This window comes from Athene noctua, chromosome 16, assembly GCF_965140245.1.
Source record: "Athene noctua chromosome 16, bAthNoc1.hap1.1, whole genome shotgun sequence".
In the NCBI taxonomy this organism is placed as follows: Eukaryota; Metazoa; Chordata; class Aves; order Strigiformes; family Strigidae; genus Athene; species Athene noctua.
The window spans coordinates 15,097,778-15,114,383 of record NC_134052.1 but is presented as its reverse complement, the minus strand read 5'-3'; the positions used below and the strand labels follow the sequence as shown (position 1 = coordinate 15,114,383).

The following is a 16,606-nucleotide window of genomic DNA, read 5'->3' as shown; positions in this document are numbered from 1 at the left end:
AAAAAAAAAAGCAAAAGCTAAAGAATTTTGGTGTTCTGCCATGATTTTAAACTACAAGAAAATACTGTGTTTCTCACTGCAGCCCTCTGTGATTTCTGCAAGCAGGTAAAATGCTTCACTTTTCTTTAACAGGGAGTAACTTGTGAAATGGTGTCTGTACGTGTCAGAGATGAAGGTGGGGTGTCTATAAAATGCTCTGTCATGGCCTTATGTGACATCTCACATTCTCAAATGTTTGTCCCTGAAACCATTAGACCTTTCTTCCATGGTTTATTTCGATGGCCCAGACCCATCTACTGTAAAACTGTCAGCGAGAAGGAGGCGTAAAGTAATCCCCCTGTAGTCTTTATTTATCCTTATGCACAGCACTGCACACAGGAATGAGACCAGTGGAGGGAAAAACAATGGGTGTGCTGGGAGGTCACTGGTCCTCCCATTCCATGTGGTTTGGGTGTATGTTGCAGTAATAAAAGCTCTTATAGTCATGCAGAAATGCTACAACCCTTAGCAGCTGGTCACAGAAAGAGATTGATCTGATGCTTACTAAAATCAAGGGGGATTTTTTTGGAGCTAAGGGTAAAAGAGAACGGAAAGCTCTAACAGGGGTAGTGTCATCTGCTGCTCCTATCTTCAGTAAAGATTGAAATCTCCATCCTGGGGGAAGCCCCAATATTTCAGTATCTCCCTTTGCCTCAAATTAAGCCAAAAATCCATAGTCTGGTTTAACAGAAGAATTTTCATTTGAAACTGGAATGGCTGATGGATAACGTTATTTTTTTTTCAAGGAAATCCTTGTCGCTTGGTTAAGCGTCATATTTAAACATTGTGGGAACAAAATATCTCCAATTTTCATTTGGGATATAATCAAATGCAGGGAAAAGCAGGCAAGTGATCCTTTGCTCGGGACGACTGTTCCCTTCCTGTGTCCTGGAGAAGGAAGGCAGCAGAGGCTGGGAAATGAACCGCCTTTGCCTCGCTCTTGCAGGCGGCTGGACTCCAACGCCTTGTTTTGTGACTGTGACTTGATGTGGCTGGCTGAGCTGCTGAAGAAATACGCTGAGCAGGGCAGTATCCAGACAGCTGCCACCTGCGAGGCTCCGCGGGAGCTGCACGGACGCTCCATCGTCACCTTGACCGCCGAGGAGTTCAACTGCGGTGAGTGAGGCCAAACACCCTCCACCGGCCACCCTCAGCCCCTGGACTTGGACTTTGGTCTGGGAATTGCTCCTTTCAACCCTTTTCCTCCCTCTTCCCTATGCTGGCATCCTGCTTTCTCCCTCGTTTTACTGTTGAAATGGGAAAATCCCAGTAGGGTCACATGAGTTATCAGTGTAACGTGAGTTCTCAGGGTAACACAGAGAAAGCTGACAGTCACCTGGGGGTTTGGCTGGCAGGTGGCTTCTTGGTTTTTAGATAGTTCAGGGCCAGCAAAGGCCCTGTTGTGGTTGGTGGCTAAACCAGCAACTAGAAGAAATGTCCCACCTTAAGCTGGACAGAAGGGGAACACTGGGAGAGCTGCAGTGGCTGGAAATAGGACTGAAACCCCAAGCAAACGCGGAGTAGACACGTAGCCGAACGCTGTGTTCGACTGTGGTAGTGTCTTGCGTTTGTTAAGCTGTTATCCTTTAAATTCAGATAATTGCTCACTAAAAAATGCCGTTCTGAAATGAAAGGGTTTGTTCTGAAAAATTCCGAAGTTGGATGTTTCATAGAGAAAAAGACAAAACTCTGATTTTTTAAGGGCAGGCATCAGGGGAGGATGGCACAAGTGTCGGCTGTGGTTCCCTGACACCTCACTGCTGGTGGAGTCTGTCTGAGGTGTTCCTGCTCACCGGGACAGCTATTAGCATCCCTCCTGCATGGGCCAGCCCAGCTGTGAGCCAGATGTGTGAGATCGGCTGGATTTTGAAGAGCTCTCCCTTGAATTCAGTTTTTCTCTGATTTATTTCATTATTTAAAAAAAACCCAAAAAACAAACAACTTGACCATTTCACAGCTTCCTTTAGGGCACTAAATATCTGCACTGGCACAGATGGGTCTGTCACCTCAAGGGAGGGGGGAATAGGAAGGGTCTAGAGAAAGCAGCTGGGGACCCACGGAGTACAAGTGGATGTGCCACACAACGAGCTGTCCCCGACACACACCCGGTGCCATGGTACAGCCATTAATGTAAATTTGTTCTGGTTTAGGCCTGGGCACACAGTGGGGTGTCTGTCAAATTAGCCAGAGCACCTGGTGGGAAGATTTTGCTGGCATTAGGCTTTTTACGCTGGTATTGTGCCAGCTGGGAAAGACAAATGATGCATAATTCAGCGTAAAGCTCTAATGATGCAGGCAGCTGATATCTGAGTCAGTACCAAGCCTGCTGGCATCACGTTCACCCACTGCTTTTTAGCAGATGTGAGCCAGCGGAGCAAATCTGCACCGGATCAGCGTTTTGTACCGGGGGCTGTGGTGGGTTTGGTCCCGCGCTGGCGTTGCCATTGGGGATAAAAGTTGCCAAGCCATTCAGTTGTGGTCTAAGGAGTAAAGGCACTGCCTTTCCGCTGGGGAAGGTGGCAGGTTCTCACTTCATCTTACAAATAATCCAGCTGGTTTTCCTGGGTTACTGGTGAGCGTGCAGGTTGTTAGATGGGTAAGCATTCTGCTGAATCCGGATCAAGCGCTCCAGACCACGGATGTAAATTCCTTCCTGGTTTAGCCCATCTTTTAAATGTTTTAACTTGCTTAGTGCTTGAGCACATCTTCAAGAGAAGCATATCATGAAAAGGCTTGGCTGAATAGGGATCGGCTGATGAATTAGGGACATAATGAATAAAATCCTGTCGCAAGGGAAGTGGTGTGATTTGCAGCGAGCTGGCGCCGTGTGATTTGCGGAGAGCTGGCGCTGCGTTCAGATGGAGCAGGCAGTTGCTGAGAGCAGCAGGCTGCCAGGGGCAGAAAACAACCCAAGTGAGGATGCCACTGGCTTCTTTGCTTAGTTTGAGGGAGACAGGGACCAACTCTTGGGGCAGCTGCAGTGAGCCAGGTCTGTTTTCTCTCGGGCTGATCCACGGCCCAACCTACTGGCGATAGCAACAGCCACTTCCATTCTCCGGGGCTTTTCGCGGGCTCAGATGGATGATGCTGTTCCCTCCCTGACACCGTTTTTGCTGATGGTGAAGTGCTGGGGTGGCTCTGAGTGGCTGCTGTTGTGCTCTGCTGGTGCCTCTTTCCTCGAGGGTTGCAGGATGGGGGTTGCGTTCCCCCCTATGCTCCAGTTGGGCTGTAGGTGGGTTTGTGCTGCTCTAGACTGGGTTGTGTTAAAATGGTCTTTTGCAGAGCGGCCTCGCATAACCTCAGAACCCCACGATGTCGACGTCCTCTTGGGAAACACAGTTTATTTCACCTGCAGGGCAGAAGGCAACCCAAAGCCTGCGATTATTTGGCTGCACAACAAGTAAGTTGCACACGATGAGCCCTGGGGTAGCAAAGGGTTTCAAGCACCAAGCTCTTCACTTCTTTTGTAATTACAAAACCTGTTTCACACAAAATTAAAAAAAAAAAAACACCAAACCCAACAAAAAGATACTCCGTTCTCTGGTGACCATGTAATCCAAGTGGTGTTTTCATCTGCATTTAAAATATTTCATCTGCATTTGTAATGGATTCTAAGAGCTTATAACTTTCCCACAACGATACTCTGCAGGCTGAAGGCAATTGTCTTTTGTTCAGAAAAAAAACCCCAAAAATTAGTATTTCATGTTGCTCTAAGCCACCATGCTTGCCGTTTATTAACTACTGAAATGCTTCTAGTCTCTAGGTTTTTCTCACTAAAGGCCTAGCGTGCTGGGAGAATGGCTTTTTTTTTTTTTTTTTTTTCCAAAGGGAAAAAAATCACTGTGCTCCACTGAAAGACAGATCTTGCAATGCAGTGTATAGATTATCATTCCATATAGCAACGCTGAGAAAATATACAGCTATGCTAGATGCCAAAGTGTTTCTGGGAAGCGCTGCACCATAAAATATTCTGTGCTCAAGCAGTTGCCCACTGTGGAAGTGAAGTTACTTTGCTGCTTTACGAGCTTCTTGACTGTGGGAGCCTGAACAGGGCTTGGTTATTAATAAAAATGATCAATGTATGCTTCTTCAGCTAACTCCCCACCAGGCAGAGTTTCAGCACAGAGCAAAAGTTTATGGCTGAGTTAAGTCCCCCTGGAAGGAAGGTTTTGTTAGGGAAATGCTGGCAGGCTCCCAAAGATAGCATTGTAAGAGGGGTAATGATAATAAATGTTCCGCAAATGAGATATGACTAGAGTGAGGAGACATCAAGGGAATTAAATAAATGCCCAGCAAGCATATTAGTTTGCATAGTGGATTCAGCCTTTGTCCTAGGGGGAGAGAGGTCCCTTCTCCCTTTTCAATCATCTGCAGGCATCCAAGATTCCTTCGTGCTGGGAGAAATGGGATGCAGCAGTGGGACCTTCTGCCGTGGGCTGGGATCCAGGAGTCGCAGGTCACTGTAGAAAGAAGGAAGATGTTTCACAGCTCTAGGGTTGGGTTGGAGTTCAAGCTGTGTTGGGGTCCCATGGTGACTTACTCAGGGTTTGGTTTTTTTTTCCCCCTCCCTGAGGCCTTTGAGCCTGTTTGAATAGAAATGGCTGCGCACAATAACAATATTAATTCATTATTATATTTGCACTTAGTAAATAATGAGAACAAGCTTTCCAGGCCTAGATGCCCTGACAATAGCAACGATGCTATTGCATGGGAACAGAACGCTGTCCTGGTGGGCTGTAAATGTCATATGTAATCAGTGGTGAGAAAAAAAGTAGCTCGCCCAGGGAGTAAATCAGAGCTGGGCCTGAAGTTCAGTGCTGTAAATCATAACTCTTGCTATAAATTTCATGAAGTCTCAGAACAGCTCCAAGGAGCACCAACTTACTGTGATGCATGCAAAGCCTCAGCACTCCCCCAGCAGCTCAGGGGAAGACCACCAGACTTTATTCCTTCCAGATTGTGCCTGTTTGTGGCTGTTTTTCAGTAACGAGATTGACATGAAAGATGACAACCGCCTGAACCTGTTGCAAGACGGTACCTTGATGATCCAGAACACCAAGGAGTCGGACAAAGGCGTCTACCAGTGCATGGCCAAGAACATAGCTGGGGAGGTCAAGACACAAGAAGTCGTGCTGCGCTATTTTGGCACCCCATGTAATTGAGCCTTCTGCACCCCTTGAAGGCCCAGCTCGGGTTGGGGCTGGGAGTGGAGCTAAGTCAGAGTCAGTCCCAGCTTTGTATACGCCAAGATATTCTTGGTGTGCTGGGGAAGAGTGGCTAACAGCATAGCGTGGGCTGAGCTTTAGGGTGTTTCTTCATGGTAGTGGGAAACTGGGGGTTTAGAGATTGAAGGTAATTTGGGGATGGGGAGGGAGTTTGTGGAGGCTGGGATGAATTCTGCAGCACAGAGGCAGCAAGGGTGATGGGGATGCAGGAGTGGGGATGCTCCAGACTGGGAGGGAGGACGTGGCAAGAAGAAGTAGCACTGGGGAATTGTTCACAGCGAGGATTTGGAGGTCAGGGAAGAGCCGGGTGGCTGCTAGCTGGGTTGCATGAGGAATCCAAGCAATTTTTGCCCATAACTGAGCAGGCAGCAGAGCTTCTGGTTTCTGAAGCGCTCGTTTCCTTCCAGCCAAGCCCACTTTTGTGATCCAGCCACAGAACACTGAAGTGCTGATTGGGGAAAGCGTCACTTTGGAGTGCGGGGTCTCTGGGCACCCCCACCCTCGGATCCGCTGGACCCTTGGCACAGGCTCTCCTTTACCACAGGATTCCCGTTTCACTATCACCACCTCGGGAGGACTCTTCATTCAGAACGTCACCTTCTTGGACCAGGGGCACTACAACTGCAATGCCAGCAACACCGAGGGATCCATCCAAGCAACAGCAAGGATCATAGTGCAAGGTGAGGGGTCCCAGGCTGACATTTCTGGGATAGTGTTAGGTCAGGGGAGTGTGTTTAAGCCCTGATTCTGCTCCCATGAACTGCGAATTAACCTGAGCTTGCTGCCTGAGTTTTTCCCCATGCTCAGTCATTGCTTTCCCCTCCAGATTCTCCCAGGTTTCTCCTCATTCCCAGCGATCAGACAGTAACTGAGGGACAAAGCGTGGATTTCCCCTGCTCTGCTGAAGGTCACCCCCCACCCGTGATTGCCTGGACGCGGGCAGGTACTGCCTCACCTGACTCACGATTTCTTTCTCTCCCCTGCCACCGTCCACGGGATGTGGGTGAGAACACCTGGGCTGATGGCCCAGGGCGGTGACTCGCAGTGGTGACACAGGACAGGTGGTGATCAGCACAGACCTAGTCGCCCTAGGAGGCGTGTTGTAGATCACCAAGGATGATGTTAAGCACTGAGGACAGAGCCTCTTAGGTCTTTAACACACTAAGTCGTAGTGTCAGGAGGAAGGAGCGTGCTGGTTTTCACCAGCATGAAACCCGTGGGAAGCCTTGAACTTCCTCCTGCAGTGGCTTTTACCTCCTTTGAAGAGACAAGGCCTGGACACTCCAGGTCAGTGGATCTCACCACTCTCCATCACTGTCACTGATTTGCTCCTCTTGGGGTGCACGGTGCAGAAAAGCATCATTCACTGCTGACACACCGCTGAGGTTTCTTGTAGCTTAGGGAAAAAATACTTTGGGCCAACAGGTGATGGTGAACTTTTAAAGTCTCCGATGATTGTTAGCGCTGGCTCCACTGAACTGATCCCATCCAACACTTTCTGGGACAGAAGCCAATAACGCTTGGCCCAGCGGCCCTCCAACTTTTCCTTATGCTTCACGAGCCATAATTAATGGTTTAGTGCTGTGGAGAATTCGTGGCTATTGTATTCCAGCTTCCACAGCAATAGCCCTGACACGGAGTTAAGAAGGACCAGCTGAAATTCTCCTCCACCAGCACGTTCTCCATCTCCTTTAGCCTGTTTTCCTCCACTGCCCAGATTTCAGAAGATATATCTCTTAGAGATGTGGAAAGGAGCACAGTGACAAGAAGTAAGGTTAATCATTGCTTTGTAACCAGGTTTGTTCGGTCACTCAGCAATTCGAAGATCAGCCAGGCTTTACAGTGCTCTCACAGAAGGCATGTGGAGAACAAGAGGAAAAGTGATGGAGCGTTGCTCATCTCAAAACCACTTTTGACAGCATGGCGAGAATTCAGATCACTTTTGGTATTTGGGATGAATAAATAGAGCCCTTATTTGGAGGGAAATAGAATATTAAAAAAAAAAAAAGTCACTAAACGGATAAGTTCTAATAATTTTGTTTGGGTTTGGTAAAGCATTTTGATTTTTCAACTTTTCTCCTTAAATAGAGGAAATATTGAAACAACATTGTTTCCAAACCAGAGAAAATCAAAATAGCAAATTAAAAAAGACAATGCTAAATGTTTCCATTTATTTGATGAAACAGCCAGTTTGGATAATTGAACACAGATTTGCTCTCCATCAGGTGTCACTAAATCTGCAGTTTGCACTAAGAAAAGACTTATGAGGAAAGAAAAAAGGTACCAGCTCCTTTCCAGCTGCTTAGACAAGACAACTCAGTCATGATCCTGGGTGTGGGAAGAGCAGCATCTGTCCTGGTCCTCACTTAGCAAGATGAAGATGGTATTTCAGGGTGGCTGACGTCATGTTGGGAAGGAAAAGAAGTTTTTCGCTGTCGCACAGATACCTCCAGTGATGGGAAGAGAAATCTCACAGACAATTAACAAATTGTACTGCTCGTTTTACCAGGGGGGCCACTGCCCAATGACCGGAGGCACAGCATCCTCTCGACGGGTACCCTGCGGGTGATGAGGGTAGCTTTGCACGACCAAGGCCAATACGAGTGCCATGCCATCAGTGCCATCGGAGTGAGGACCCTCCCGGTGCAGCTCTCGGTGACCCCACGAGGTGAGTTGGTGAGGCTGCGGGAAGCAAGGGCTGGCACACAAGTGTGTGTCATTAATCGAACATTTCGGTAAATGACACGCTGTCGGACAAGGCAGGGAATTACCCTGTTTGCTGTGGGATGAGGTTTTGCTTTTGCCTGGGAGTAGGCATCTAGCCATGAGAGCTCCATGAGTTGGTGGGAAACGTTAAAGAGGTTTTCGAAGTGCCAAGATCTGTAAATTGAAAGAAGCTGCTTCAGTTTTCCTTGAAAATTTATCTGGTAGTCCAGAAAAATTATAACCGTGGGAATGAAACTCATCTGATGTGGCAGAGAATGGGATGGTATCAGCTGGTATCTGCACAAATAAACACTGGGGCAAGGTTATGTGACCAGAAATGACCTTTAACACCCATCAGATGGGCTCTGATCTCTGACCAGCTTGAGTGGAAAATGGGGCCTTTTAATATGTCTGGGAGTTGTCATTAAGAAAATTATTTTGGGAAAGGAAACAGAAGATTTTTGTTGGATAATTTACCAAAAAAAAAAAAAAAATCAATTAAATTCTTAGTAATGGGTTTTTTTGCTGTTTTTAAATTTTGGCTTTCCTACAGTATTAATTGTAAGATTCTTTTTTTTAAATGAAATATTCTGCAAAACAAAATGATTCCTTCTCAGAAAGATTTTAACTCTGGTTCCAGATACATTTGTCTTAAACATTAGCTACCAGGTCATAGATTCAACCTAAATTTAGGTATTCTAAAATCACGCCTCTGTAAAATACAAGTCACACAGGAACGCTTTCATATTTTAATTTTATGTTACCGTATAAATGATGGTTCTAAATAAGCAAGCATCCTTACTTGTTCACAAACATAGTGGAATTTTGCTAATGGTAAACTGGAGGGAAGTATCTAGAAACATGAAATTAGTGATGCTTCAAGCAGAATTCACAGGATATTTTAAGACCAGCAAGATCAATATAATTATTTAATCTGACCTGACTAAGTTGCCAGAAAGCCTCATCCGATAATTCCTGAATCAATTCACAGTTCTTGTTTCAACTAGACCATCTTTTCTAGAAAGCCTTTGAATTAATGATCTTAAATGACAGAGAATCCAGCACATTCCTATGTAATTTCCCCAAGTAGAGACACACAGGAGCAGAAAATAATGAACATAAATTACTGAGGATTTGGGAGCGAGACACAGAGCCTGGGTAAGCTGATACCCCTTGAAGAGCCCTTGCAACAGCAGAAGAGCCCAGCAGCTCTGGTTTGCCCTCACTGAGATGTTTTGCACGCAGATTTCTATGTTTTCCTTGACGCGTTTCTTGCACTTGTGACTTTTTTTCCCCGTGTTGCACAGTGATACCCGTGTTCCTCCATCCCCCCCAAGACGTGGTGGCGGAGACAGGCCAGGACGTTGCCATCACCTGCACTGCCCAAGGGGACCCACGGCCCACCATAACCTGGGTCAAAGTAAGAGCTGATGGCGTGTGCTCCACGGTCACCGGGAAGCTGGGTGGCTCCTCCGTGGGGACACTCAACACCTTTCTCGTTAAACACCTCTCCCGGCACAACTAGTTCAATCAGTTTGTGCAATGCGCGTGATGAAAATTTAAGGAGCAGCATTTACACTGTTTTGGGGTTTTTAATGGTCTAGAAGAATGTGGATGTTTCTCAGGCTTGAAGCCTTGCAACACACGTTCCTGTTTTCTTTTGTTCTTCTTTCCAAATGAGTAACTTGAAGCCAGAGACCTTCCGGGATGTTAGAAATGCTCCTTGACTGTTCCTGGGGAAAACTGAAAAAGGATTTTTTCTGAAGTAGTTTGTCCTTATTTCCATGATTCCCACTGGTGGAACTGGGTGATGCTGGTTGGCTCCAGCTGTGATGCGGCAAAGCCATGATCCCTCAGAATCACACTGCAGCCTGGCTGCATTTCTCAATAATTCATTAGATGAACCTCTTCAGACTCTTCCCTGCTGTGCCCTAGTACCACACCTGTGGCCTTCACTGGGACCTGCCCTGCCTTTGAGCACAGTCGGGCACGGAACAAATCAGAGGGGAAAATGCTTGAGCCTCAGTTACCCTGCAGAGATCTCGTGGGGGGTGACCTTGCAGCTTGCCTTGGGCTCCAGTCAACAGTGGGAACAGAAGGAAAGAGCCTGGGAGGGTGGCAGAGTGAGCTTTAGATTGGGGCAGAGCAGCAGAAAGATATTGGGAAACAGGAGAATAAAAAAGTAAAATCTTGAAGCCGCTTCTGCCACCAGCCAGGTTGAGAGGTCGGTTTGATCTTTGCTCAGCGATGTTGTCCAGAACCAGCAAAAGCTGATATCTGCAGCTCAAGGCCAGCAAAAATCCATCAGTTTCAGGTTGTCCCCAAATTGAAGACATTTAGAGTCATTTATGTGCTATGAAACTTCCGTGACAGCATCAGGGCAGAGCACTCGCCCCCGCCAGCCCTGTGAGAAGTGCCAAGAAACTCGTGGGGTGTCTGTGCCTGGAGGTGGACCAGGGTGAAGGGGCTGAGCAAGGGCCTCCTGGCAGGGGCTCCAAAGCAGGAGCAGATGTCCTTGGATGGCTTTCTGGTTTCTTTGGAAGAGCAATGCTAACATCTGGTGGCCACATGAGTTCATTGCAGCCCTCTGCTGAACAAGCTGAAGGCTGGGATGGTGGGGAGCTTGCCATACTCTGACACATCTTCTGTCTTTTGATGGTGCCACAGGAGGGAATCCAGATCACAGAGAGCGGCAAGTTCCACATAAGCCAAGAGGGGACCCTTTCCATCCAAGACCTCGGCGTGGCCGACCAGGGCAGATACGAGTGCATAGCGAGGAACCCCTTTGGCTTCACCTCCAGCGCCATGCAGCTCACCATCACGGGTAGGGCATCTCCTGCGGGCTCCTCCTGAGCCTCCTCGTGTAAGGAGGGGCTGCGCTGTGTCGACATCTCCACTTTGAGCAGATGACACTTTTATTTCTTTAGCTTCCCTGCAGACAGGTTCCCTCGCGGGCGTGATGGGAGTCGCTGGGTTGTGTAAGCCCACGCACCTCCCAGCTGCTCCTCGCTGGTTTCTCAGCTGAGCTGCCGTTGCTCCCTGCAAAGCCAAAGGTGTTGTCTTAAACCGCCTCCTGCGAGCCGAGCTGTCGGCGTGCGTGGAGTTACTGCCTCTGCTGGGAGGGAGAAACTTATTAAAATGTGCCAACACGACAAGTCGTTGTCTGACCGTAACCTTGCACGCTAGGGGAGAGAGAAAGAGAACAACAACGTCGCTGCAAATACAGGGTTTTAAATGTTCCTTCAGTTCCTCGGAGATGGGAAATAAGTCGCTCATTTTCAAGCTTCTGCTCCGTGCATTGGGGAAGCTGTGAGGAATAAAGAGAAGTAGCACTCCTCTGCTAGTCAAACCAGAGGTCAAGAGTGGAAATTGTTCTTCTCGGAGGGTAGGGAAGCACTGACGTGGGAAAAAAAAAAAAATCAAAGGCAAGCAATAAAGTTAAAAATAGAAGTAAAGGGCTGTTCCTTAAGCACACAGGAATAACCAGCACGGATAACGAGTAGTTTATTAGATGAATTTAGTATCTGTACAGGGATTGTATGCAAGGAGCTGAGGATAATCTGAAATTTCTTTGTTGTTTGCAATTATTCCTCAAGTAGTTTCTGAGATTTATTCTTAATTGGTACCTCATTTCCAGCTGGCTATTGCATATGCCGGTAGAGGAATGGGAACTGGTTTGTTCAGCTGTGACAAAGGCCCTGGCTTTAAAAATGCATCCTGTAGTAATTTTTAAGAATTCACGTGTTGAATTCTGAAGGCGTTCCCACAGCAAGCTTTCTTTTTTGATTTAAAGGTATGTATTTGATGTGTAAACACTAAGTTTGAACTGAATTAGGAGTGTTCCACAAATGGAAAGTTCATATATGAGCAATACACTCAAATGAATTTCATCAGTTTTAGAAGTTTCCTTTGTGATAAGTAAACGCATTATTTTGGGTTAGCCCACTGTGATTTTTACATTTTCTTTTTCCAGTTTAACCACCAACCAAAGCGGGCATTTATTTGCAAAGTTCTACAGAAGCAAACTCTGAATGTGTGTTTCACAGCCACCTCCTGAAAAAGTCACCTTCTTTTTTCAGGCAGTTCATTTCTTCTTCAGAATATCTGTTTTAAAAAAACAAATTCACAGCGTTTATGTTGCAAATAGAAACGCAGTTTGACCTGCAGTGGAGTTACCACAGGGCTTGTACCAATACACAGACTTTTTTGAGCTTGGAGGGCAATATCGCAGCAAATTTTGGCTATTTTGTTCTTTCTGCTTTGCAAAGCCACAGATGTCGGTCGGAGCGGTGACACGTTTGTAGCCACGTCGATACGGGAAGCCATCAGCAGCGTGGACCACGCCATCAATTCAACACGCACCGAGCTGTTTAGCAAGTAAGTGTGTGAAGCGCCAGGATCTGAGACTTGAAGCAGAAGAGAGATTAAAAAAAAAAAAAAAAAAAAAAAGACAACGAATGAAGCTTTCTCCAATCTCATTTTATTGTTGACAATCTGCAAATGAAAACTACAGGAGTGCTTCGAGTATTAGAGGTCGAAGCTGCACCATGGAGATGTGAGGATGTGATAGAGCTTCACCACAGGCAGTTGGAATTCTGGAAAATTCTGATACACGAATATCACCTCTTATGTCCCTTCTGTTTGCAACGTACATTTTGTCAGCTGGAGTTGGCTCCAGAGACAGTGCACAGAAAAGAAAATAATCAGCACAGTCATTTTGTAAATGCAGCTGACTGTGTAGGGTGAAGGGAAATAATAATAGAATCTTTCTAGCCATTTCCTCAATGAAAAATGACTTCTGGAGTGAACGGTAATTCCTTCCTTTCCCATCCCAATGTATGTTTTTACTGAAAAGACAGATAGTTTTTATTAAGCCCAAAACCTCTGGGTTTCAGCTGTTGAAAAGTGAAAAATAAATTACTATAGCAGAAAAAAACAGAGATGCTGAGGAAATTAAATATGTCTATTTTCCTGGGGAAAAAACATATCCTTTCTTTAATCGTCTGCAATACGCAGGCAAGCCACATCGTTCTGATGCACTAGTTTTGGGGGGGTCGAGCACCAGACCAGGCTTAAAGCCTGACTCCTGCTGCCTGCAGAGTCACATTGCTCCGCACAGAGTCTTTTTATTTTCATTTTCCTGCATCGCTTCTCATTCCTTGAAACAGACGTCCCAAGACGCCCAATGACTTGCTGGCTCTCTTCCGTTACCCCCGGGACCCCTACACCATCGAAACAGCCAGGGCAGGTGAGATCTTTGAAAGGACCTTGCAGCTGATTCAGGAACACGTGCAACAAGGTCTGATCGTGGATATGAATGTCACAGGTAGGAGAGGTTTGATTTCCCTTCTTAACTTTGTGCGTGGGATTAAATTAAAACGACAATGTGTAGACATGCCGAAAGTTTAAAAAAGTGCAACGGGTGTACCAAAAGTCCCCATCGGTTTTGGGTATATCAAGAAATGTGTTGTCTGAGTTGCAATTCTCTCTTACAGTCTCATGGTTTTCATAGCAGACAGAGGGTTGATCTCACGTTTACCGTGTGAACCCGGTACTCAGGAAAGTGGCTCAGTTCCCTGTTTTGCTAAAGATTTCTTGACTGGCTGTGAAAGCCCTAATCTTTAAAACTATTTAGCCATCTCTCTCACAGAGGAGTACCTTTGTGGATCTGAGGTTCTGTCCCTCAGCAGCGCGGTCAGAGGGGTCTCCTGCCCTCCGAGTGGCAATGAGAATAATACTGAAAACTGGAGTATTTGGGTGCTGAAAGAGAGGAGGGGGGATATCACTCCTGACTTTCTCCTCTGTCTCTCTACTACTCTGACCTCTCAGCTACAAACAGATGAGTTCCAGCCACTCAGCTTCCTGTTATCAAGGCAGGGTAGCAAGCAACAAAGCAATGCAACACCAAAAATACCTAGTGAGGTCCAAGCATCCAGCAGCTGGACTCCAAAACTTGCTAACTGGAACTTCCCTTGTATACAACAGACGTTCCCGTACGCTGCATGTTTCCACCTATACGTGTGAGTCATCATGTAGCAGGCATCTGTGTTTGGAGCCCGTAAATATTTTTTTCCTGCCTGGATGTATTCCAAGCTGTGAGGAGCCTCTCTCCAGGCTGCAGGTCTCGTCTGGGCTGGTTGGCCTGCCAGCCTCTCCTCCTCGTTTGCCCCGTCAGCATCCGCACAACGCAGCATTATTCAGCGCTTTTGCATGGCGTAGAGCCCTGGCAGTCGCCCACAGCTTCCCTGCTGCTCGTCACGTAGGGTTTGGATGGTTGATGGTGCTCGAGGTTGCAGTAATAACCCAGAGAGATGTGAAATAAACCTAGAGAGGAGACCGAGACCACCTCCGCCATTTGTTCTACCAGTCACAACATTTCTGGTTTCCACCTCTGCGCAGTTTATGCAAAACTCTTTTCCCCTTCTTTGTGGGCACCTCCCACCCAGGGAGGGGGTGGAGTCCCCATCCCTGAGTGTGTTTAAGGGTCGTTGAGATGAGATGTTGGGGGATGTGGTGTAGGGGAGAACTTTGTAGAGTTGGGCTGATGGTTGGACTTGATGATCCCGAGGGGCTTTTCCAACCTGAACGATTCTGTGGTTCTGTGATATAATCCTGGGCCTCATTTGCCTTCCATAAATTCCATAGCACACCATGATCTGAGACCTGGCCTTCCCGTGCCCACCCTGACAAGCCCAGCAGTGGGATTCACACGGAGCCCTTACAGGGGATGGTGGGAATGGCTACAGCAGCCGTGGCCTGACCTGCTGCTTTGCCTTTACCTTCGCAGGCTATCGGTACAATGACTTGGTGTCCCCTCACTACCTGACCATGATTGCCAACCTGTCGGGCTGCTCTGCCCACCGCCGCACGCCGAACTGCTCGGATATCTGCTTCCACAAGAAGTACAGGACCCATGACGGCTCTTGCAACAACCTCCAGCACCCAATGTGGGGTGCATCTCTCACAGCCTTCCAGAGGCTCCTCAAACCCGCCTACCAGAACGGATTTAACCTTCCCCGGGGGTTTTCCTTGGCAGAAGACGCCAGGGACCTGCCCCTTCCTCTACCTCGCCTTGTCTCCACCACCATGGTTGGGACTGAGACCATCACCCCCGATGACCAGTTCACGCACATGCTCATGCAGTGGGGCCAGTTTCTGGACCATGACATGGACCAGACGGTGGCAGCCATTAGCATGTCCCGCTTCTCAGACGGAGCACCCTGCAGCGAGGTGTGCAGCAACGACCCGCCTTGCTTCTCCGTCATGGTCCCTGCCAACGACCCCCGCGTCCGGAACGGGCGCTGCATGTTCTTTGTCCGCTCGAGCCCCGTGTGTGGCAGCGGGATGACCTCCCTGCTCATGAACTCTGTCTACGCCAGGGAGCAGATCAACCACTTGACATCTTACATCGATGCCTCCAATGTTTACGGCAGCACAGAGCAGGAATCGCGGGAGCTGCGGGAGCTGAGCAGCCAAAACGGGCTGCTGAAGCAAGGGCAAGTTGTGCCCAGCTCGGGGAAGCATCTCCTTCCCTTTGCTGTGGGGCCACCCACTGAGTGCATGAGAGATGAGAACGAGAGCCCCGTGCCGTGTTTCCTGGCCGGAGACCACCGTGCCAATGAGCAGCTGGGTCTAACGGCCATGCACACGCTGTGGTTCAGGGAGCACAACCGCGTTGCCACGGAGCTGGCGACCCTCAATCCCCACTGGGATGGAGACCTCCTGTATCACGAGGCCCGGAAGATTGTGGGTGCCCAGATGCAGCATATCACTTACGCCCAGTGGCTCCCCAAGGTCCTTGGGGAAGCTGGGATGAAGATGCTGGGTGAGTACAAAGGCTACAACCCCAACGTCAACGCGGGGATTCTCAACGCCTTTGCCACTGCTGCCTTCCGCTTCGGGCACACCTTGATCAACCCCATCCTGTACCGGCTGAACGAAACCTTCCAGCCCATCCGCCAAGGCCACATCCCCCTGCACAAGGCCTTCTTCTCCCCTTTCAGGATCACGCAGGAGGGTGGGATCGATCCCCTCCTCCGCGGGCTGTTTGGGGTTCCTGGAAAAATGCGGGTTCCCTCCGAACTCCTCAACATGGAGCTGACGGAGAAACTCTTCTCCATGGCACACTCTGTCTCACTGGACTTGGCCGCTATCAACATCCAGAGAGGGCGAGACCATGGCATCCCCCCTTACAACGACTTCAGGGTCTTCTGCAACCTCTCATCTGCACAGGAGTTTGAGGACCTCAGAAATGAGATAAAGAACTTGGAGATCAGGGAAAAGCTCAGGAGGTACTGTAGCCTGGACTCAGAAGGGTCAAAAGCCCTGGAGATCAGTCAGTGAAAAGTTTCTGCTCCTCCCAGGACAGCCACCAAATAACCTTCCCAGATACTGCTACCCACAGATGGGAAGATAGGGTAATAGCTGTGGTTTAAGAATGGGGTAAGACAAGTGAGGTGATCAGTCTGGTTCTGAGTGGAATGTCATCAGGCACTGCTGTGGCGTAGTTTGGGAGAAGATTGACCCTTGGAGCTATTTTCCAGTGAGAGAAAACTGCATCCTTATCTGCACTGGCTGCCTCTTCCCAGGGCAGGCCTTTATCCCATTGTCTTTTAGATAAAACCATTATAAATATT

General features: G+C 48.0%; 1 protein-coding gene across 2 annotated transcripts in view; it reads left to right on the top strand.

Annotated features, from left to right (window-relative positions):
• The window catches only part of LOC141966787 (peroxidasin homolog), a 46,415-nt gene that overhangs the window by 24,013 nt on the left and 5,796 nt on the right, over positions 1–16,606 (top strand). Inside the window, exons 7-17 of one of the 2 annotated variants that reach the window (XM_074919873.1) lie at positions 986–1,155; positions 3,322–3,439; positions 5,024–5,193; positions 5,672–5,944; positions 6,091–6,207; positions 7,774–7,932; positions 9,278–9,390; positions 10,638–10,794; positions 12,239–12,347; positions 13,139–13,296; positions 14,758–16,261. In XM_074919873.1, the coding sequence (XP_074775974.1) occupies positions 986–1,155; positions 3,322–3,439; positions 5,024–5,193; positions 5,672–5,944; positions 6,091–6,207; positions 7,774–7,932; positions 9,278–9,390; positions 10,638–10,794; positions 12,239–12,347; positions 13,139–13,296; positions 14,758–16,261 (3,048 nt within the window). The remainder of the gene's footprint in view (positions 1–985; positions 1,156–3,321; positions 3,440–5,023; positions 5,194–5,671; positions 5,945–6,090; positions 6,208–7,773; positions 7,933–9,277; positions 9,391–10,637; positions 10,795–12,238; positions 12,348–13,138; positions 13,297–14,757; positions 16,262–16,606) is intronic. The other variant, XM_074919874.1, reaches the window with a different exon arrangement.